Source organism: Carcharodon carcharias, chromosome 20, assembly GCF_017639515.1.
Source record: "Carcharodon carcharias isolate sCarCar2 chromosome 20, sCarCar2.pri, whole genome shotgun sequence".
NCBI lineage: Eukaryota > Metazoa > Chordata > Chondrichthyes > Lamniformes > Lamnidae > Carcharodon > Carcharodon carcharias.
Window position 1 is genome coordinate 22,488,337 of NC_054486.1, and position 22,690 is coordinate 22,511,026.

Consider the following 22,690-nt stretch of genomic DNA (forward strand, 5'->3'; position numbering starts at 1 on the left):
GATGAAAGAGCTCAACTGACAAAGGTAACAAGTGACAGGGATGCAAGGTACATGGTTTACATTAAGACCACCCCTGTCTCAAGCGGTTGGAAAACAATGAGTGGCCTCCTGTAAGGGATGACTCTGCAATGCTACCCTTCCAGTGGAAAGCCTCTCTCTTGGGGAATGGGAGTTTGGGGATTCTGGCCCATGTTATTGTCATTGGTGCCATGTCATTAACCAGCTTCCAACCCACTGGGACAGGGAATTACTGCTTATAGAGCAAGGTTTTGGCAAAGGCCTAGGAAGAGGGATGCAAACAAAATCATAGAATCAAAGAATGGTTACGCAACAGGAGGAGGCCATTCTGCCTGTTGTATCCATGCGAGCTCTCAGCAAAAGCAATCCAGCTAGTCCCGCTCCACCGTCCTTTCCCCATAGCCCTGAAAAGTTTTTCTCTTCAGATAATTATTGACTGAACGAGTTAGAGAAAGGGCAAGTGAGTAAAAATGAGATACAAAAAGAGAAAGAGATATAATATACACAATATATATTATTTGAAATATGTAGAGAGATCAAAAGAAAGGGGAAGTGAGATACAAAATCAAAGAGAAGGACAGAGAGCCTGAGATAATGAATGAGAGAGATAGAGAAAGAAAGAACGACAGTGTAAGTGAACAAGGTAGACAAAGAAATTTGTACTTCAAGTATTTAAAGCTTCCCTATAAAATCAGGATTTGATTAAACAAAGGACAGAATAATATATTAAACAGAACATCTCTATCTTGTAAGTTATTCAACATTCAATTGTTATAAGGCCCACTGAAGCCAGCAGAGAGAGAGAGAGAGAGAGAGTGAGAGAAAAAGAGAGAGAGAAAGAGAGAGAGAGAGAGAGAGAGGGGGGGATGCTGGATTTCACACTCCCCCACCCTCAGGTTGAAGGCACGGAGGCCACGTAAAATCCGGGTGGCCTCCCCACCACCTATCAGCCTTCCCCAGCCCATCCCATCTGAAATTTTACAAGGGAATTGGGTGGCCTGCCTGCCCTTGGGCCTCATCCCACCTCCCACTGGTATTTTACCCCTGGCAGGGGAAGACCCATGGCAGTAGGAAGCCCATCAGCTTTAACTGTGTGAGCTAATGTTGGGTGAGGTGGTGTGGGGGGGCAGGGGAGAGACGTCCTTTGCGGCTCCCTGGACCCAATGAAGGCACCCTACCCGTACTCGCAAGATCAAATGCCTCACCCTAAAGCGATTAACACTACTACCAGCATTAAATTGCTGCGGGGCAGCTGTAGGAATCATGGGCATGCTCCTGACTCCCTCCCAACCTTTTAGCTGGGGTAATGAGGACTGCCATAGAGAGAGAGGGAGGGAATTCCATATCTTAATGTATTCCGGTTGTCATGGAGTATACCTGTGTTCCTGTACTTTTCCAATTCTGGCCTCTTGTACATCCCCGATTTTAACTGCTCCGCCATTGGCCATCATACCTTCAGCTGCTGGGGCCCTAAACTCTGGAACTCCCTGCCTAAACCTCTCCACATCGCCAACTCTCTCTTTCCTCTTTTACATGGCTCCCTTCACTTTGACCAGCTTTTGACCACACGTCCTAGCATCACATTTGGTGTCAGATTTTTGTCTGATTACATTCCTGTGAAGTGTTGTTGGATGTTTTACTACACAAAGGGGCTACATAAATCTATGCTGTTGTAGTTATCTAAACTTATCGAGACGTATCCTATCCAATGTATTCTTATATTGCACAACTCACCCTCCACTTCTTCAGTCAAAGACCTACAAAAAGTTAAGACCTATTGGCGATGCCTGCTTACCGTCAGTGGATCCTACAGGGGAGGAGAGGGAGAGGAGGCTCTGGACATCGCTGCTCTCGGAGTCCTGAGTGTCTGAAGATCGAGACAGCCTCAGCATGGATCTGCGGGAGTGTGCAGGCGAGGAGAAGGCGGGCTGATGAATCAGAACAGTCTCTGAGCGGCTGCCACTTCCATGGGCTTCAGCATCCCTGGGGCTTTCTGGACAGTTGTCAGCACCTCTGTTGCAGCGAGCACCTTCCTCTCGGGCCTCCCCACCTGGGACTGGCCCCTCCGCCAAGACGATCTGTACCCGCGAGCCGGAAGGTGGGATGGCAGCACCTGAACTGCCGTACACAGCTTCTTCGTAGGAGGGCAGGGAGACAGGAACTCCATCCACTACAATGGACACCTGATCACCTGACACTCCCTGATCTCGCCTGGGGACAGAGACACACATATGGTTAAATCCAACAGGCATGTAACATTGGCCCAAACCTCAGGAATCCTTGAGGAACATCAGGAACAGGAGGAGGCCATTCAGTCCCTCAAGCCTGGTCAAAGATTCAACTAGATCATGTATCTTAACACCATCCAATACACCTTGGCTCCATAATAGTATCACAGACTCAGGATCTCCCCTCTCCCGACCCCTATACCCTCCCCAGACTTTCACAAATTTCCCACCAACCCCTTTCCCCACTGTCCCAGACTCACAATCCACTTTGCCTGCTCTTTACCCACCTGCTATGGTGAAATGACTTCAGCTTTGGTTGCAGCAAAACAAATAAAACTACCAGGAGGAGGATCAAAGCGACAGAGCTGGCAGTGGATGCAACTATTGACAGTGTTGGGACTCCAATACTTGCCCTTGTATCTTTATCTAAATGGAGGAGATTAAACAGTATTAGCGCACCTTCTCAACATCTGTAAATCAGCTCCATGACAGGAATAAACAATGTTTTGCATTTAATAATCTAAGATAGTCAGTGCAAATCACATTCATGGCTGGAATTGACAATGTACCTGTCGTATCCTTTTTGTATGCCTCAGAGCTATGAAGAGATGGCACTAGTTTCCATGTGTATAACAAGTTTTATTCACAGCGCTTTAAAATGTCTGCTCCATGCTTCCAGCTCTGGCTTCCAGCAACTTCTACAGTTTGCTTACTTTTTCTGCATCCACATCCAGGCTTAATCAATCAAGCACAATGAGCACCAATAGTAAACAAACTCACATAATCAAACAACATACCCAACAATAAGATACAGTATAAATCAGGCTGAAAGGGTTTCTCCATACTTAAGATGCTCAGGATACAAACACCTCTGCCCAATCTATTTTCTGGTACACTTATTCCATCCACAGCAATGGCCTAGAAACCCAAGTGTGCCTCTTTGTGATCCCACATGGAGTTAGGGCGAGGGGTGCAGTGTACATACCCTGTGCAAATGATGAGGCCCAAGGCACCCCAACACTAGGCCTCAATATTAATGGAGCCAGCAAAGAGGGGTATAAGGTGGGACTATTGCTAGCATCACAATGATCCTCAGGTAAGTGGGTCTGGGTGGAGTCCAATGATTGAGGGATTGTGGTGTTAAATTTGAGGTCAGGAGCAGCACTCCTTCTCCTTCTCCTCTAAGCTCCACATTTATGTACATTCATGTAATTAAAAACTTATCTCGTTGGTGACGGCTGATCCCAGGGCCTGGTTTGGCCAAGAGGGATGGCATTTGCTGCCTCACCAGGCCAAACCACTTTGGAAGTGGGAGCCTTAAGTGTGAGGCCCCTTAATTGTGTTTGCAAAAGGATCCAGTCCTGCTTCAGGAATCAGCAAAGGAGACTTATTCTTTAACTTTCCCAAAATGACAACTGGCAGACTTCCAGCTGGAACTGGATGCACACTTCCTGCCCACCACCATGGGGGCTTTGTACACGGTCAGTGCTTGAAGTTATGGCCGGGATCTTCCTGTCCCTTGAGCGGCAGGAATCATCACAGTCAGCACCGGAAAATTTGGATCGTAGCCAAATTTTGGGTGACAATTTCTGGTCACCATCTCCCCGCCATGAATGTGGGACTAAACATTGTTTCAAAGAGCCAGCACAGGCACGATGGGCCAAATGGCTTCAGTTTATGATTCTAAATTCCTAGGGTCATTTGGGTCTCTCCCGACCTGACTGAATGAGTTTCTTTTCGTTCACGTACTGAGATTCTGAAAAAAACAGTCACCAAATAACTTCGATTTGAAAGGTGCACGAATCAAATAGCAGCAAGTTGGAAGTGGAATTTTGGGGTTGGGGGGGACGGGGGGGGGGGGTGGTGGTGGGGGGAGGATGTAGGGTAATGAGTTGTAAGGCAAGAAGAGACAGAGATTGAGGCCATAGCTGAAGGGGTATGTTTTCAGGGAGGCTTCTGAAGACGGTGAGAGATGCAGTGGTTTCAGCAGAGAATTCGATACAGACCAAAAGTGGCTTAGAATCAGAGCCGTGAAGAATGAAAAGCTTTGGGATTGTGTCCTTTATCCCCACCCTGGGATAACCCTGGAGTGAGAGGGAAATTTAATCCCGGAGAGGAATGTGGCATTACCTTTTTCAATTAATCTATTGGACATGAGCATCACTGGCTAGGCAGCATTTATTACTCATCATGAATTGACCTTGATAAGGTGGTAGCGAGCTGCCTTCTGGTCTACAACGCAGCGGCTTGATGCACCATTTCAGAGGGCTGCTAAGCGTCAACCACATCGCTGTGGGTCTGGAGTAACACAGAGGCTAGACCAAGTCAGGACAGCAAATTTTCTCCCCTGAAGGTCAGTAGTGAACCAGATGGGTTTTTACAACATGCCAGTCGTTTTATGGTTACAATTAGTGATGCTAGGGGAGACGGTAGCGTAGTGGCAATATCACTGGATTAGTAATCCAGGAGCCCAGGCTAATGGCCGGGGGACATGGGTTCAAATCCCACTACAGCAGCTCGTGGAACTTGAATTCAATTAATAAAGCTGGGATATAAAGCTAGTCTCAGTAATGGTGACCATAACAACCATCATTGATTGTCATAAAGGAAAAAAAACATCTGGTTCACTAATATTCCAGGGAAAGAAATTTGCCATCCTTACCCGGTCTGGTGTACACCAACTCTGAAATGGCCAAGCAAGCCACTTGGTTCAAGGGCAATTAGGAATGGGCAAAAAATACTGGCCTTGCCAGCAATGCCCACATTCCATGAAAGAATAAAGAAAAACCTAACTTTTTATTCCAGATTGGTTTTTAATTAATTAATTGATTAACTTATTGAATTTAAATTCCTGAGTTGTCATGGTGGGATTCGAACTCATGTTTTCAGATCATTAACTCAGACCTCTGAATGACTAGTCCAGTAGTATTACCATTATGCTACTGTACACCATAACATGAGACAATCAAGACAGATCTACAGTCAGTAAGTCTCAAGCAATTACACAGTTGTAACCTCCAACCAAACTGTACTGGTAGTGGGAGGAAAAAGAGTATAGCAGGTTGAGTTGATCAAACCCAAATTATCCTAGATGTCAGGCAGGCAATGGGCTAAACCATCTAACCCAACCTATTTCGGTGGGAGTGAATGGGTGAGAACAACTGACTCAAACAGAGTTAGGTTCAAATAAGAATTACCTGGAAAAACTCAGCAGGTCTGGCAGCATCAGCGGAGAAGAAAAGAGTTGACATTTCGAGTCCTCATGACCCTTCAACTGACATGTTGACATCTTCTCTGCCGATGCTGCCAGACCTGCTGAGTTTTTCCAGGTAATTCTGTTTCTGTTTTGGATTTCCAGCATCCGCAGTTTTTTGTTTTTATCTCTAGATTCAAATAAGGTTCATTTATTCGTGAGTGCCCTGGCCAAAGGCAGGTCCTTGGCTCATTGTCTGCTGATGTTCCAGCCTGAGCTGTTTTATTGGCAATTTTTGTCAGTGGTGGATTGCCATTGTCTTCCACTCTTAGGGACAGGGTGAGGAGGTAGGTCCCAAGCCTACCTCAGCTAGAACAGGAATAAAACCCGTGCTTTTGGAGTTATTCTAAGCCACATACTAGCCATCTAATCAACTGAGCTAACCAGCCCCTTAGAGAGGGCCTTCACAACCCAAAGACATGAGACTCCACACTTTTAATTACTCACTTTCTGGGCCAGAGAGGTTGATTGGTCGTCATTAACAATTATCACACATTTAGAATGGTATTTGCACTATTAATTACTAGGCATAACTTTGTGCTAAGTTTAACGTGCAAGTGAAGCAATTTCATGAAACACACTAACGACTGTCCCGCTCTGCCCTAATATGATTGCAGTCACACACCAAAATGACTATCCCCTGAAGGGGTCTTGCAACCCAGTCCATTGGACATGTGCAGCTAAGGATGGGCAGTAAATGTCAGCTTGTCCAGCGATGCCTGTATCCTAAGAACGAATAAGGAAAACAATCCAAATTCCCAACAACAACACTACCCCCACCCGGGGTTCAAGTCCAATTCTGGGGGGTTTGGACACATAGTCCAACCTAATACTCTCACTGCGGTACTAACGGAGTGCTGCAATGTCGGAGGTGCCATTTTTCGGATGAGACCTTAAACAGAGGCCCTGTATGCCCTCTAAGGTGGGAGTAAAAGATCCCATGGCAGAACATTATTCAAAAGCAGGTTAAGGGAATTCTCCCCTTTGTCTTGGTGATCGTTGTCTTATTTATGTTTGTGAGAGCTTGATGTTCACAAATTGGCTGCCTCACTTCCTGCATCACAATTTCTAAAAGGATTTCTTTAGCTGTAAATCACTTTGGGAATCTCAAGGCTTGAAAGGCGCAAGTGACCCTAGCACTGACCTGGGTTCAGCCTGCAGCTGACCTCCATTGCAGGGTACCATTCTCCATTCTCACAGGTCAGGTACTTGTAGTCTCCCTTCAGTGTGTAGCCCTCGTCACAGAAATACTCGATGACTGTGCTGGGTACAAAGTTGGTACATGGTGAGGGGTGGCATGCAAAGCCGCCATTTTCTGGTTGCAATGGCTGGTGGCAGACTGTTGAGAATAAAAATGGACAGTAATTAGTGAACATAGGAAATGGTGGAGTTACAAACCACTCTTTATCCAAACACGAGAGTCAGAGCTGCTCTGACATCCCTGATACCCATAGCTTAACCCGCATTCACCCAAAGTCCCATTCGCCCAAAACACCTGTGCACTGATTCCTGGCCTGGCAACACCTTGATTTTCAAATTCTCATCTTTGTTTTTCTATGTCCTTAATGGCTTACCCCTCCCTATCTTCATAACCTCCTCCACCCCTGCAATCCTCCAAGATCACTGTGCTCCTCCAATTGTGGCCTTGTGTGGCCCTGATTTTAGTCACTTCGCCATTGGCAACCATGCCTTCTGCTGCCTATGCCCTAAGTTCTGAAATTTTAAACCTCTCTTTCTCTCTGCTTCTCTCTCCTCCTTTAGGTTACAACATAAAACCCATCTCTTTGACCAAGCCTTTGCTCACATGTTCTAATTCCTTCTTTGGCAGCCAATTTTTATTATCCTCCTTTTTACATGAAGTTGCTCTGCAACACTTCAGCAACGTTGGTGACACTCTACAAATGCAAGCTGTTGCTGATGGGAGGTCACGGGTGTAGGAACCAGATGGTACAGTGGGTTAGATGGTGAACTTTCACCTCAGGAGGTCAGCCTTGAACGATGAGTTGAAATTCTTTCAGCCAGCTGGCTCACATGGTCCAGCAGAAGATAAGCTTGGGATGGGCTCACTCCACTGAAGCTTTAGCATGTTGACCACATTGTTGGGACAGAGCAGTCCATGGATCTGCCCCAGTTATCTGGGAGTGGCGGATGCTGACACTGTGTGTCTGAAATGGAAAGTGTTCCAATACCCCAGGGCTAACATACTCTGGTCTTGATGACAACATGGCTGACTAAAGAAAAGGCAAGTGCTCTTGGACCGGCCATGCTGCAGACCCTCTGTGAAGCTCTGGCCTAGGTGATTGGTCAATTATGTTAGCAGGGACATTAAGTTACACACATGGGAGCAGGAAGTTGCAAAGTTACATTAACACTGTCAATGTAGCCAGTGCCATTTTGAAGGAGGCCTATTGCCAGATCTGAAAAGCTTCCTGCTTCAGGAGATAGGTCCCTTTCAATATGAGAAATGGGGTCCTGTAACTCAATTAGGACCCTAGTTGCCACTGAGACTCATTCAGATTGGATTTTGCACCATGCTGACTCTGACCATTTCCATGGGCAACGGAAGTAAAGAGGCTCCTCAAAGGTACGTTTTGCATTAGTTTTGCAGGCCTCAGGAGGAGCAGGAGTAAATAATTTGGACAGCTGCCAACCTGGTGACACCAACCCTCTGTGATCGCCATCTCCCCCGGTGCCTTACTCTGCTAGCAGCTGCCCTGGGAAACCTGAAGGCCTCTGATCTGAAGACATCAGGAGGCCTGTTTGGGTCTCTGCAGATTACCTGCAAGATTTTAAATTGAGGCCAGGACCTCAAAATCGTCAGGGGCTGGCCAGCGCCCTCCCTCGATCTGGTGCCGTAAACCAGAATGGACCCAACTGACCAGTCGAATGATTGTGGGGGCTACGGGGATGAAATGCTGGGCATGAAGGGAGATCTGCCAAGGTTTCCCACTTCCTGATTGCCAATCAGTAAACCCACAGCCCATTCTCCCCCCCCGCCCCCTCACCATACAGTGTTGGGCAAGGGCACTAGCACACAACCCGCCAATCACTATCTAAGCTTATAAATGAGTAATGTGAACTGGGTGAAGTGCCACAGGGTTGGCATGGCCCGTCAGTACCTCAGAATGAGTCACTATCTTTGGATGAGACAGAAGAAGGGAAAACATGGCTGACAAAATAATACCCTTGATTTCACCACCCCTTGGCCAGACCAGACCTTCCTCAGACTACAACAGGACCAAATCCACCACCCCAGTCCCTCACTTTTGTACTGTGGACGGAATTTTCCAGTCCCACCCATGATGATGCCCGCCGCTGGCAGGACCAGAAAATCCCGGCCTATGGCCAAGTGGGCAGCCTTCTCACTTTGGTGTAAGAAGTTTGTGAGTTCAAGCCCCGCACCAGAATCTGGAACGGTAATCTAGACTCCCAGTGCAGTACTAAAGGAGTGCTGCACTGTCACAGGGGCAATTTTTCAGATCAGATGTTAACCCAAGGCCCTGTCTGCTCTCTCAGGCAGATGTAAAAGATACCATGGCACAACTCCAAAGAACAGCCAAGGTGTTCTCCATAGCGTCCTGGCCAATATTTATCCCTCGACCAAAATCACAAACAGATTATTTGGTCAGCATCTCATTGCTGTTTGTGGGAGCTTGCTGTGTGCAAATTGGCTCCTATACCTCCTTCGTTATATCTTCAAAACATATCTTCACTGGCCGCAAAGTGCTTTTCAGAGTCATGAAAAGCGCAATATGAATGCTAGTTCCATCTTACTGCAGGTTGTACCAGCAAAACACAGTCTCCATAGCAACGGCCAAGAGACTCATTCTGTTGTTACGTATTATTAGAACAAGTTGTGAATCCACTGGGGTCCATTGCGAAAGAAAAAAACCACACTTTAGCGACAGGCCACTGACAGTAAATAACAATGTCTGTAATTCAGCGATACCACAATTAATGCTGCCCTAGTGGGAATGATCAGGGCAACACACACAGCCGCACTCTCTGACTGTACCTCCACTGATGTTAATCCAGTTCCCTCACACTGTCGGCTTCAGTAGCATGACATGAACCCAGGGATTAACATCTTACTTTATTCTGCCTAAAAGGCAGATCCAACAGTAACTGTCAGAAGAAAATTGGATGCATATTTGAAAAAGATGCAAAGCAATTGGGAAAGCTTAGAGCAGTGGAATTAATAGGGCAACTCGGGCCTGGCACAGGCATGATGGGCTGAATGGCCTCCTCTGTCCTGTCAGATTCAATGACCGTGTTTAATCCCAGCAGAAACAGCTCCGCAGATGAGCAGGCACCATTTGTGGACACATACCATCACAAAGCTGCCTAAATTCCTCATTCAGTTTCCAAATCCTCCTGGGGATTCATTCCGTGGACACACACACATGCACATCCTTCATTCCGCTCAGCTAAAATGGAAAGTGGGGGCAGTATCACTGTGTTCATTGTAGCTTCAGCGGAGGCAGAAACATCTTCAGTACAGACAATACTTTTGAGTTTCCTTTCCTCCCTGCTTCCCCCTGCTGAAGGCTGTTGCTCTGTGGATTCATGTTAAACCTCTCCCCATGCACACATCCCATTAGTATCATAGACAGCCAATAGTCAAGTGACTACATTCAGCAGCGGCTCAGTGGGTAGCAACCCCCCTCTGAGTCATGAATTCAAGTCCCTTTCCAGAGCACAGAACCGAGGCCAAAGCACCCTCTGCAGCACTGAAGGAAAGCTGCACTGTCAAACGTGCTAGTTTTCAGATGGGACATTAACCCAAGGGCCTGCCTGCCCTTTCAAATGAGCCTAAAAGTAAATCAGTGAACCTAGGAAATGGTAGATCCAAGAAATGTAAGGGAGATATTTGGTCACTATCATCTGTGGGACCTTGCTTTGCCCATATTTATTCTGGTATACAGACATTGCTGATAAGGCCAACATTCATTGCCCATTTCTAATGGCCCTTGGGAAGGCTGTCCTCTTAGACTACAGAGTCCACGTAGCGTAGCTACACCCATCGTGTTGGTGGGAAGGGAGTTCTAGGATTTTGACCCAGTGACAGTGAAGCAATGGTGACATAGTTTCAAGTCAGGATGGTGTGTGGCTTGGAGAAGAACTTTCAGGTGGTATTGTTCTCATGTGTCTGCTGCCATTGTCCTCCTAGGTAGGAGAGACTGTGGGGTTGCAAAAGTGCTGTCGAAAGAGCCTCGGCGAGCTGCTGTAGTGCATCTTGTATATGGTACACACTGCTGCTACTGTGCGTCAGTGATGGAGGAAGTGAATGTGTAAGGTAGTGGATAGGGTGCCAGTCAAGTGAGTTCCTTTGTCCTGGATGGTGTTGGGCTTCTTGAGTGTTGTTAGAGCTTCACTCATCCAGGCAAGTGGAGAATATTCACTCACACTCCTGACTTGTGCCTTGTAGGTGGTGGACAGGCTTTGGGGAGTCAGGAGTCTCCGCAGAATTCCCAGTCTCTGACCTACTCTTGCAGCCACTGTATTTATGTGGGCAGGCCAGCTAAGCATCTGTCCAATGGTGACCCCAGAATGTTGATGATGAGAGATTCAGCGATGGTAATGCTGTTGAACATTGAGGGGAAATGGTTTGATTTTCTTGCTAGAGATGGTCATTGCCTGGCTCTTGTTTGACACAAATGTTTCTTGCCAGTTGGCAGCCTAAGCCTGGATATTGTCCAGGTCTTGCTGCATATGAGATAGACTGTTTCAGTATCTGAGGAGTCACGAATGGTGCTGAACATTGTGCAATCATCAGCGATCATCCCCATCTCTGACCTTATGATGGATGGAATGTCATTGGTGAAACAGCTGAAGATGATTGAACCTACCCTGAGGAACTCCTGCAGTGATGTCCTGGATCTGAGCTGAGTGACCTCCTCTCTTCCTTCTGTTGGGTATGATTCAAACCAGTGAAGAAGTTCTCCTCCTAATTCCCATTGACTTTTTTTTAAAAATTCATTCACGGGATGTGGGCATTGCTGGCTAGGCCAGCATTTATTGCCCATCCCTAGTTGCCCTTGAGAAGGTGGTGGTGAGCTGCCTTCTTGAACTGCTGCAGTCCATGCGGTGGAGGTACACCCCTAGTGCTGTTAGGAAGGGAGTTCCAGGATTTTTGCTCCAGCGACAGTGAAGGAATGGTGATTTTTTCCAAGTCAGGATGGTGAGTGACTTGGAGGGGAACTTCCAAGTGGTGGTGTTCCCATCTATCTACTGCCCTAGTCCTTCTACGTGGCAATGGTCATGGGTTTGGAAGGTGCTGTCTAAGGAGCCTTGGTGAATTCCTGCAGTTCATTTTGTACATGGTACTATGCGTCAGTGGTGGAGGGAGTAAATGTTTGTGGATGTGGTGCCAATCAAGCGGGCTGCTTAGTCCTGGACAGTGTCCAGCTTCTTGAGTGTTGTGGGAGCTGCACTTATCCAGGCAAGCGGAGAGTATTCCATTATACTCCTGACTTGTGCCTTGTAGATGGTGGACAGGCTGTGGGCAGTCAGGAGGTGAGTTACTCGTGGCATGATTCCTAGCCTCTGGCCTGCTCTTGTAGCCTCAGTATTTATATGGCTAGTCCAGTTCAGTTCCTGGTCAATAGTAACCCCTAGGATGTTGATAGTGGGGGATTCAGTGATGGTAATGCCACTGAACATCAAGGGGCAATTATAGCCAGGGCTTCTTGACATCAAGGACAGTCAGTCATTCTCACCTCTGGAATTCAGCTCTCTTTGGCCACTTTTGGATCAGGGCTGTTATGAGGTCTGGAGATGAATGATCCTCACAAAATCAAAACTGAGCAGCAGCAGGCAGACTATTAGTGAGTAAGTGCTGCTTGATAGCGCTGTCAGCAGGCGGCACTTTCCGTACCTGCTGGCGACAGGCATCATGGCGAGTGTGAGCGGACAATATGGCAGGAAGGCAAAAAAAAATCGGTTTCACGCCGTTGTGAAACCAGTCCGCAATTGTCCGCTCTGCCTGTCAATGGTGGGCTATGTTTCCCATCACTGTCACATCAAGAACTTTATCGTAATAAATCTGCTTAATATTATAAGCCCAACTCGCTGGAATCATCCCCCCCACTTTGGATCATCCAGGTACATCACGCTGACGTGCTTCCCAACTGTTTATGAATGACGTGCACCTGGTGGGCTGCACTTTGCTTGGGACTTTGCGGTTTGTTTGCCTACCTTGCTTCAGGCAGCACCACATCACTTTTAGGGGGGCTCATGGGCAGGTCTCTACCTACCAGACCAGAAGTAATGGGGGTGGGGGGTGGGGTGGCTTTTCAATGGCTGCAGGGCTAGGGCTTGCTTGGGGAAGGGGGATAAAGTGGCTTCAGGCCAGGGAAGAGGCTGCAGGATGAGGGGGGGGAGGGTATCCCAGGGTATGTGTGAGCACACATGTTGATCTGTGCAAGTGGTCTCAAGATGGTGAGGGCTGAGGAGGCAGACTCCAGAGGAGATGAAGCCAGATGGACATGTGAGGGTGTGTGAGAGAGAGAGTGGTGATGTTCCTAGAGCAGGCATGGAGTGAGATACCAGTGAATGCCTTGTGAGTGTGTGAGTTTAGAGTGATGAGGTGGTTGCCTTAACCTGGCGGCACAGATGAGAGCATTCTATTTTCTGTATTTGATGGCCAACCTCTTCTGTGAAGCATTGGCACCGGCCACCACTGTCACTGTGTCCCAAGCTGGAGTGGTGAGACTGCTGGACCTCCTGCAGCCAGAGTGGGGTAGAGGGAATCGTGGCGGGCTCCAATAGTGTCCAGAAGGCATCTCAGGGATAGGTCACTGAATCAGGGGCTGCAGTCTTCTTACCTTTTGGGGCCATGTCTTCTGTGCAGCAGGCCTGGGCTGGAAGTGCCGAGAGGTGACGGTGTGCCTGGCGAACCAGAGCCCGCCCACCAGCAAAATGGCATGTTTCCCAGGGTGGGATTGGGACAATACAGCGTGAAAAGCCGCCATTGTGACTGGCAGGTAAAACACATTCTTTTTTCCCGCCCACCACTGCACTTAGTACAAATCTGGGACAATTCTGCCCAACGTCTTCGACCACTTTGTTGATGGATGAGCATAGACTGAAAGGGTGGTCATTGGCTAAATTGTACTTACCCTGGTTTTTGTGAAGAGGATCATACCTGGGAATTTTCCACTTTATTAGGTAGCTGTCGGAGTTGGAACACCACTACCTGCAAGATCCCCTCCAAGTCACACACCATCCTGACTTGGAAATATATCACTGTTCCTTCACTGTCACTGAGTCAAAATCCTGAACTCCCTTCCTAACAGCACTGTGGGTGTATCTACACCATATGCACTGCAGCGGTTCAAGAAGGCAGCTCACCACCACCTTCTCAAGGGTAATTAGGGATGGGCAATAAATGCTGGCCCAGCCAGCGTCACCCATACCCCGTGAATGGATAAAAAAAATCTGGAACAGTTTGGCTGGAGGTGCAGCTAGGTCTGGAGTACAAGTCTTCACACTACAACCAGAATGTTGATGGGGTCCAGAGCTTCTCCTGTATCCAATGTGCTCACATGGGGTGAATCAGTTTGGTTGAGGACTGGCAATTATTTAAGCGGGGAACTCAGGAAGAGGCCATAATGGATCATCCACTCGGCACTTCTGGCTGAAGGTAGTTGCAAATGCTTCAGCCTTGTCTTTTGTACTGATGCGCTGGGCTCCACCATCACTTAGGGTGGGATATTTGGGGAGCTTCCTCCTCCAGTGAGTTACTTAATTGTCCACAAGCATTCACGATTGCATCGGCAGAACTTAAGAGCTTTGATTTGATCCACTGGTTGTGGGATCGCTTAGCTCTGTCTATCACATGCTGCATCCGCAGTTTGGCATGCAAGTGTTGTAGCTTTTATCAGGTCAGAAACTTATTTTTAGGCATGCTTGGTGCTGCTCCTGGCTTGCTCTCCTGCACCGTCCTTTGAACCAGGGTTGATTTTGGCTTGATGGTAACAGTAAAGTGTGGGATACGCTGGACCATGAGGTTACAGATTGTGGTCAAATACAATTCTGCCAATCCTGATGGCCCACGGCATCTCATGGGTACCCATTTTTGAACTGCTACCTCTGAATCTATTACACTTAGTATGTTGGTCATGCTACACAACACAAGGGAGGGTGGCTTCAGTGTGAAGGCAGGGTTTTGTCTCCACAAGGACTGCTCAGTGGTCACTCCTACCTATACTGTCACAAAGAGATGCATATGTGACAGGTAGATTGGTGAGGACGAGGTCAAGTAGGTTTCTCCCTCTTGTTGGTTCTCTCACTACCTGCTGCAGGCCCATTCTGGGAGATATGTCCTTCAGGGCTAGACCAATAATGGTGCCAGTATAGGTAGGAGTGACCACTGAGCAGTCCTTGTGGAGACAAAACCCACTGAAACAATCTGGGGGAATAGGCATTGAAGTCCCCCACCCAGAGTCAACTGTGCATCCTTGCTAACCTCAGCGCTTCTTCCAAGTGATGTTCAACATGGAGGAGAGCTGATTCATCAGCTGAGGGAAGGCAGTACGTGGTAATCAGCAGGAGGTTTCCTGGCCCTTGTCGGGCCAGATACAACGAGATTTCATGGGGTCCAGAGTCAATGTTGAGGGCCTTATACCACTGTGCCACCACCTCTGGTGGGTTGCTGTGAGTGGGAAGAGTCTGGGAGGTTGGTTGAAAGTTATGATTCTGGGAGTATGACCGTGTTCCCAAATGCTAGTGAGGTGGACTTTGCAGGGTTGACTGGACAGCACGCGCTTTTGTTTCATCCAGTGCCTAGGTCAATGCCGGCTTGTCCATCTGGTTTTATTATCACAGTTTTTTTTGGTGGCTTAAGACAACAGAGTTTAGCTTGGCTATTTCACAGGTTAAGAGTCAACCACATTGGTGTGGGCCAGACTGGATAAGGACAAGGTAGGGGTCAGGTAGGTTTTTACTACAGGTCTGTAGTTTCACAGTCACCTGTACTGAGACTAGCTTTCTAGTTAATTAACAGAAGTTAAACTTCATAGCTGCCATGGTGAACCTTGAACTCCTGTCTCGCAATCATAAGCTCTGACCTCTGAAATACTAATCAGCAGTAGTCACTATACTGTGTATTCCCGTACATTACAACAACCATAACATAGTTTGGATGGCCTGTTTCCTGTAAAATGCAGTATAAACACTTTCTTTCTTTTCAATGACAAACAAACTCAGTGCCAAAAGAGTTAACAATAGCACTGATAAGTGTCAGCTGGACAGCTGCCACATTCCTGTCCAGAACATGACACTGCCCTCAGTGGAATGCCCATTGTTAGAGAGAGCAATCAGATCAGACAAACAATAGCACTGCACAGTACACAGTCAGGTTATGAGGGAGTTCACCCTCACTTTACCTGAGACAGGGGAAGAGTGGAGGGTGGGGGTGGGGGGGGGGGGGCGAAGCAGAGAGAGAAAGAAAGACTGAGTGGGAAGAAAGAATGTAAGAGAGTTGGAAAGAGAAAGAAAGAGAACTGGGAGACTGCAAGACAGATGTATACGCACGGGAAAAAAGGACACAGATAGAGATAGATCGGGCACAGAAAGAGCACAAGACACACACACACACACAGAGCACAAGACACACACACACAGACACACAGAGCACACACACACACACACACACACACACACACAGACACACACACACAGACACACACACATGCGAATATGGCACAGAGGGAACACAAGACAGACTGAGACACAGACCAGAAAAGCAAGGCACTGCCATATAAATTGAATGACAATTTAGCAAAAGTATAACTGCAGTTTTATTAATTTTGTGACTTGCCAACTCCCTAGGGAATTATCTGAGGATTACACAAAAGACTTTGTCTTGACATATTGGGATAGCTCGATTACTGTACCATGGAACGATAAGCAGCCCTTTGTACTGACTATGCAGAGAGTGAGATCACTTACACTATTTAACCCAAATTATTTCTATCCCAGTGAAATAAACAAAAAAACAGTGACTCCAATAATCAAAGGTCCCAGCTGCAGGTAAGTGAGACACACAATGTTTCCCACAAACTATAAAAGGAGAAGCTTTCTGTGAGCAGGAGCTGTGAGGAAAGTAGACACTATCCTCCGATTAAAAGAAAACCCTGGAGCCACACCCCTGGGAGTCAGAATTCACCCTGAAAAAACTCACTGGAAGATAAAAAGCTCTTAGCTCCCCATCCCCTTTCCTAAGACTTATAGATGGCATCACGTCCTTAACAAAGGAAAGAAACTGTCACCTGTGGAGGATTAGAGGCTTAGTCCAGCCTGCCTAGTCATGGGAACTTACATGACAGCAGGTATAGCAAATTGCATTTATATAGCACCTTGAACCCAATAAAACTGTCTCAAGGTGCTCCACATTATTTAGGCAAAATTTGACACCAAGCCACAAAGGAGACGTAACAACATGCCCACAGCTTGGTCAGAAGGCTAGGGTTTAAGGACCATTGTCTTAAAAGGTGGGGTTGGCGGAGGTGGGTGTGTTGGTGGGGGGGGGGGAGGGGGGGGGGGGGATGCGGTGTTGGGGAGGGGGTGATTGGAGGAGTTTAGGGAGGAAATTCCATTGCTTCAGGGCAGCTGAAAGCACGGCTGCTGTGAAAATCAGGCATCACAAGAGGCAAGAATTGGAGGAGTGCAGAGATCTGGGATGGTTTTAGGCTGGAGGAGGTATCAGAGATCAGAAGCAATGAGGCCATGGAGGCACAGACTAAAGAGATCCACCCAGCGACCAGCTACAGGCTGGATTACGAATCCCACATTCTCTCTGCACAGATCAGAGAGCAGCAGAGATTGGCATCTGACTAAATTCAGGAGATTCAAAGGTCGGTATGAAGGGAAAGGCTCCCGCGGACACTCGCAGCTAGCTCTGTGACTCAAAATGCTCGAGCAAGCAGACCAGGCCCTAATCCGTCATGCAGTTTTCTTCCTGTGTCAGGTGAGTTGCTGTACTTTCCTAAGAAAACAACAGTGACTACACTTCAAAGCAATTGGTTCGCTCTTTGCGATGTCCCAACAATACAACAGGTGCTAACTAAATGCAAGCATCTTCTCTCTCGCTACCTCTGTTCGAGAGTCTTTGCTGCAATGGATGATTTGTTTTCCGAATCAGCTCTGCTTTATTCTCAAGAGCCGTTAGAAACATAGGGACAGGAGGAGGCCATTCAGCTTCTCGAATCTGTTCCAAAATTCAATCAGATCAAGGCTGATCAGTGCCTTAACTCCACCTGCCCGACTTGGTCCTTAACCCCCTTACCTAATAAAAACCTCTCAGTCCCGATCTCCACATTTTCAATTGACACACAGACTTAAAAAATTTTCATCCCTGAACACATTTTAAGGTTATGCTCCCTTGTTCTAGAATCCTACATCACAGGAAATAATTTCTATCTGAGGATCAAATCTTTTAATCACCTTAAACACCTCAATTACATCATACTTTAAGTAATAAAAGATAAAAGGGAATACAAGCCTAGCCCATGCAACCTGTGCTCATAACTTAACTCTTTTGGCCAAAGAAAAACACATTCTGGTGAAACTACTCTGCACTCTCTCCAAGGTCAATATGAAATTAATCATATAATAATATGAAAATGGCCCAGAGCCAAATGGCATTGTCCAAACACGATCTAACCTGGGTCCTGTACATCTGTAACATCACTTCCCCTCTTCTGTATTCCAGTCTTCAAGGAATGCTAACGTGCCATTCCTCTTTTAAATATCTATTGTATCTGGCCATTAGAGAACCACAGAATTTTTACAGCCCAGGAGGCCATTTGACCCATCGTGTCTGTACCGGCTCTCCGAATGATCCAATTACTTAGTGCTGTTCTCCCGCCTTCTCCCTGTAACCCTGCACATTCTTCCCTTTTCAGTTGGCAGTCTAGTTCCCTTTTGAATGGTTCGGTTGAACCTGGCCCCACCACACTATCAGGCTGTGCATTCCAGACCTTAACTACTCACAGCTATCATCCAAGCTGCAGGATAAGTCCAAGGTAGATCTATACATGTGGAGACACATGCAAACTATTAGCTTTTAAGTAATTTCTGTACTTGGGCTCATATCTCCCTGCTGCTCTGCAGTTCCTAGCTTGTCAGAGAGAAAATACTCTGCTTTATCTTAGGTCCAACGTGTATGGCTTCACACTTTCTTACATGGAATCCCAGCTGTTACAGTTGGATGAACTTTTGTCACGAGTGATTCTTTGGAAATACATTCTTGTCTACTTTTCCCTCCTGCTTTCCCTTTATTTTGTCATACTTTCTCACAAGAGATACCAAAAGAAGCCTGCAGGCTTGGACACAATGTGTTATCCCGAATCTGAAATCCCTGCTTTAAGCTTTTTGACCATGTGGCTTTGAATTCTAGGCAAGATTCACTTCCATACTGACTCCATTTCATGTGTGCTGTGTACACAGGCAGGTTCCTGGCTCATTGTCTGCTGATGCTTCAACTTGAGTTGATTTCCTTAGAGTTCTTTTTTTTGTCAGTGGTAGTTGCCTTCCACTATCAGGGATAAGATGAGGAGGCAGGTCCCAAGTCCACCTTGGCTGGAAGGGGAATTGAACCCACACTGTTGGCATTACTCTGAACCACACGCTAGCCAGCTGAGCTAACCGGCCCCCCTTTCTTGCACGCTGATCCCTTGCTTTATTTTGTCTTTCAGTGAAGGAAAGCAACAGAAATGCTGGGAATAACTCTGTGGAGGCATCAGGTTTGTGGATCTCTGGTTCCAGACTCTGGCCAGGAGGCAGAGCTAGCACATGGATTATTGCCACTTGGATACGGTTGTCTCAAATCCTACTGGGAAATGGCAGTAGGGGTGGGATGGGATACATCCAGACCAAACTTCGGGATTACAGTGAGCTATAAATCCCTACACAGGATTTACATTGATAAACTTGTACCAAGTTCAAGACCTTCTCAGTGAATCACAAGTAATTAAAAAAAAGAGAGGAAGGAATCGCACCGTTCAGGACAAAGCATTCCACTTGTTCAGTAGCCCATCTACCACCTTAAATATCCACCCGCTTCAGCTCTAACATACTGTGTGCACCATCTACAAAATATAGGGCTGCAACTTTCCAAGGCTTCTTCAACAGTATGTCCTAAACACGTGGATTCTACCACCCAGGAGGGCAAGGGCATAAGCACAATGGAACACCAGTACCTTCAAGTCACATGCCATCCTGACCTGGAAATATATATGATGTTCCTTCATTGACCTCGAGTCTCATCCTCTATTTTTAAATCTCTCCATGGCCTCATCCCTCCCTATTTTTGTAATCTCCCCCAGCCCCACAACGCTCAAAGATATCTGTACTCCTCTAATTCTGGCACCTTCTTGATTTTAATCGGTCTACCATTGGTGGCCCTGCCTTCAGTTGCCTGGGCCCCAAGCTCTGGAATTCCCTCTCGATACCTCTCCACCTCACGAAGACACTCCCTCAAACCTATTTCTCTGACCAAGCTTTTGGTCATCTGATCTAATATGTCTTTATGTGGCATATTTTGTTTTAAAACTCTCCTGTGAAGCGCCTTGGGATGTCTCACTATGTTAAAAGTGCTCCATGAATAGAGGTTGTCATCACCGAGTCGAAATCCTGGAACTCCCTCCCTAACAGCACTCTGAGTGTACCCACACCATGTAGGCTGCAACAGTGCAGGAAAATGGCTTGCCACCACCTTCTCATGGGAAATGAGGGATGGGCAACGAATGCCATCTGAGCCAGTGAAGCCCCACATCCCGAGATTCATGTTGAAGAACCACTTATGTTGCCTGTTCCACAAATTCAAGAGACCTCAAAGCACTTCATAGCCACAGAAGGTGCCTTTCTGAAGTGTAGTCACCTTTGTACATTGAGGGGTTCAGACAGCATCGTAAACCATCAGGTTGAACCCTCGTTGGAGAATTCAGCCCCTCATACACGTGTGGACATTGGACATCGTTAATAATGCCCCTCATCCGCTGCTCTACTGGTCAACCATCTGAAAGGGGAGGGCCAGCAAGGATAGCCCCTGGGTGAGGGAAGGGCCAAGAAGCCCCTTTTTGTGCCATGCCCGGTGCCCCCCCCCCACCTTGCTGGGCAGTACAAGCGACTGAAGGCCAATCACGAGGGGACAATTTAAAGCACAGCTCCGAGGTTTCACAAGGAGGAATTGCAACAGCAGCCCACGCATTCGAGAGGCAGATGGAGCAGTACAGCCTCATTAAATAATAAAAGATTAGCGGGGGGGGGGGGGGTGGAGGGCTGCATCTGCCCGCAGTCCATCAATTATTAATTAAGTTGCAATGAATTGAAACCAAACTGCGGTCACAGTTCACCGTTCCATCTGCACAGCTTTAGATGTGGCTAGTAGCCCTGTTGCCTGCCAGTCATAAGGTTGTGGGTCAAATTCCACTCCAGAGATGTGGGAACATAATCCCGGCTGAAAGTTCAGTGCAGTACTGCAACCTGGAAGGTTCCACGCAGGCCACTCAGTATGCACTGTCACTCAACAAAGTTTTAAAGGTAGCGAATTGAAGAGGCTACACATGCCAACAAAGATAGAGGAATTGAGTACTGACAGAGTGCTGCACTGTCGGAGGTGCCGTCTTTAGGATGAGACATTAAACCTAGGTGGTGTCTGCTCTCAAAGGTTGGGGTAAAAGATCCCGCAGCACCATTCAGGGAAGATCAGGGGGATTCCTCCCTGGTATCCTGGCCAATATTTACCTCTCCATCAACATCACAAAAACTGATCCAGTGATTATCACAGTGCTGCTTCTGGGATCATGCTATGCGCAAATTCTAGCTGCTGCATTTCCTATCCTACAGCAGTGACTACGTTTCGAGAAGTATTTAATTTTGCCAGGGGCTTTGGGATGTCCTGACAGAAACAAAGGAAATGGGAGCAGGAGTAGGCCATTCAGCCCATCGAAATTGCTCTGCCATTCAAACAGGTCATGGCTGATCAGCTATATGCACACCATTTTCCCCCCAATATCCCCATGTCCCTTGATGTCATTAGTATCCAAAAATCTATTGATTCCTGTCTTGAACATGCTCAATGGCTAAGCTTCCACTGCCCTTTGGGGTAGAGAATTCCAAAGTTTCACCACCCTCAGAATGAAGAAATTCCTCCTCATCCCAGTCTTAAATGAGGTACTCCTTATTCCTTTGTTGTGAGAGGTTCAGTACAAGAGCAAGTTCTTTCTTTAAATCTCCCCAATGCAATACAAAGGACCCAGGCACTGCTCCTTTGGCTTCAGCCTCTTTACACTGAAACACAAACTTACTTTAAATACACGCTCAGCTGCCACCTCTGGAACAGAGAGTCCAGTTGTCGAGTGAAGGCACTGGGGTGTCAGTCATCGGCATTCACTTGTCATCTTATGACAAGTAAACCTCCGAGTGCTCTGGCTGGTTTAAATAGCTTGCGCCAGCCAACCTGAACTAACAAGCAACATCCGAAAGACCCCTGACCTCCAACCTCTGACATCCTGTGTTCCATTCTCATAGAAACCATTGGCAATGTTTAGTGGAAGGGCTGGGAAAAGCAAACTGAGCTGGGAACCACCGGGTGTGACGGGATCAGGGTTTGGGAGAGAGGCAGGGTGCACAGGCAGGAAATTGGATCAAGGCTTTAATTCTGATGTTTTGTTTTACAGCTGGTGTAATCTCACAAACCTTATTAAATGCATTGGAATAGTTTTTAAATATATATTTTAATTAAAGTTAGATCTCTGTGACAGGGTAATTTACTGTTATTGTTATTATTCATTGATATGGAATTTTTTAAAGTATGAGCAATGCACCCGAAAATGAATTTCTGTATAGACAATAAAGTGAAATTTTACATGCTCATTGGCATCTTAAAACACAACAGGGGAAAGGATCATTGGACTCTCAAAGCAGATTTTGGGCATTTAAGTTTTAGAAATTTCTAGATTGAGTGCACATTTTGCAACCAGACAGATGACACTCCCGATCTGATCACAGTCATGGCCAGTCTGATTCAGAGTCGGGCGACAGTAAATTAAGCCAGAGCCGGAACTGTCCGGAATGTTGTCAATTGAAAGACAAGGGGGAAAAGGGAAGAAAACTCAATTTCTTAGTGGCAGCCTGAATTTTGAAAGTACAAGAGAGCTTACTGCTGAAAAGAAGAGAGACATGT

At 46.9% G+C, this 22,690-nt stretch overlaps 1 protein-coding gene across 1 annotated transcript in view; it reads right to left on the reverse strand.

The window, feature by feature from the left end:
- Positions 1 to 22,690, reverse strand: part of LOC121292478 (sushi domain-containing protein 6-like) — a 56,308-nt gene that overhangs the window by 5,440 nt on the left and 28,178 nt on the right. The window contains exons 3-5 of the mRNA XM_041214465.1: positions 6,644 to 6,838; positions 2,534 to 2,672; positions 1,814 to 2,229 (exon numbers count right to left, since the gene is read on the reverse strand). Coding sequence (XP_041070399.1) covers positions 1,814 to 2,229; positions 2,534 to 2,672; positions 6,644 to 6,838 — 750 coding nt within the window. The remainder of the gene's footprint in view (positions 1 to 1,813; positions 2,230 to 2,533; positions 2,673 to 6,643; positions 6,839 to 22,690) is intronic.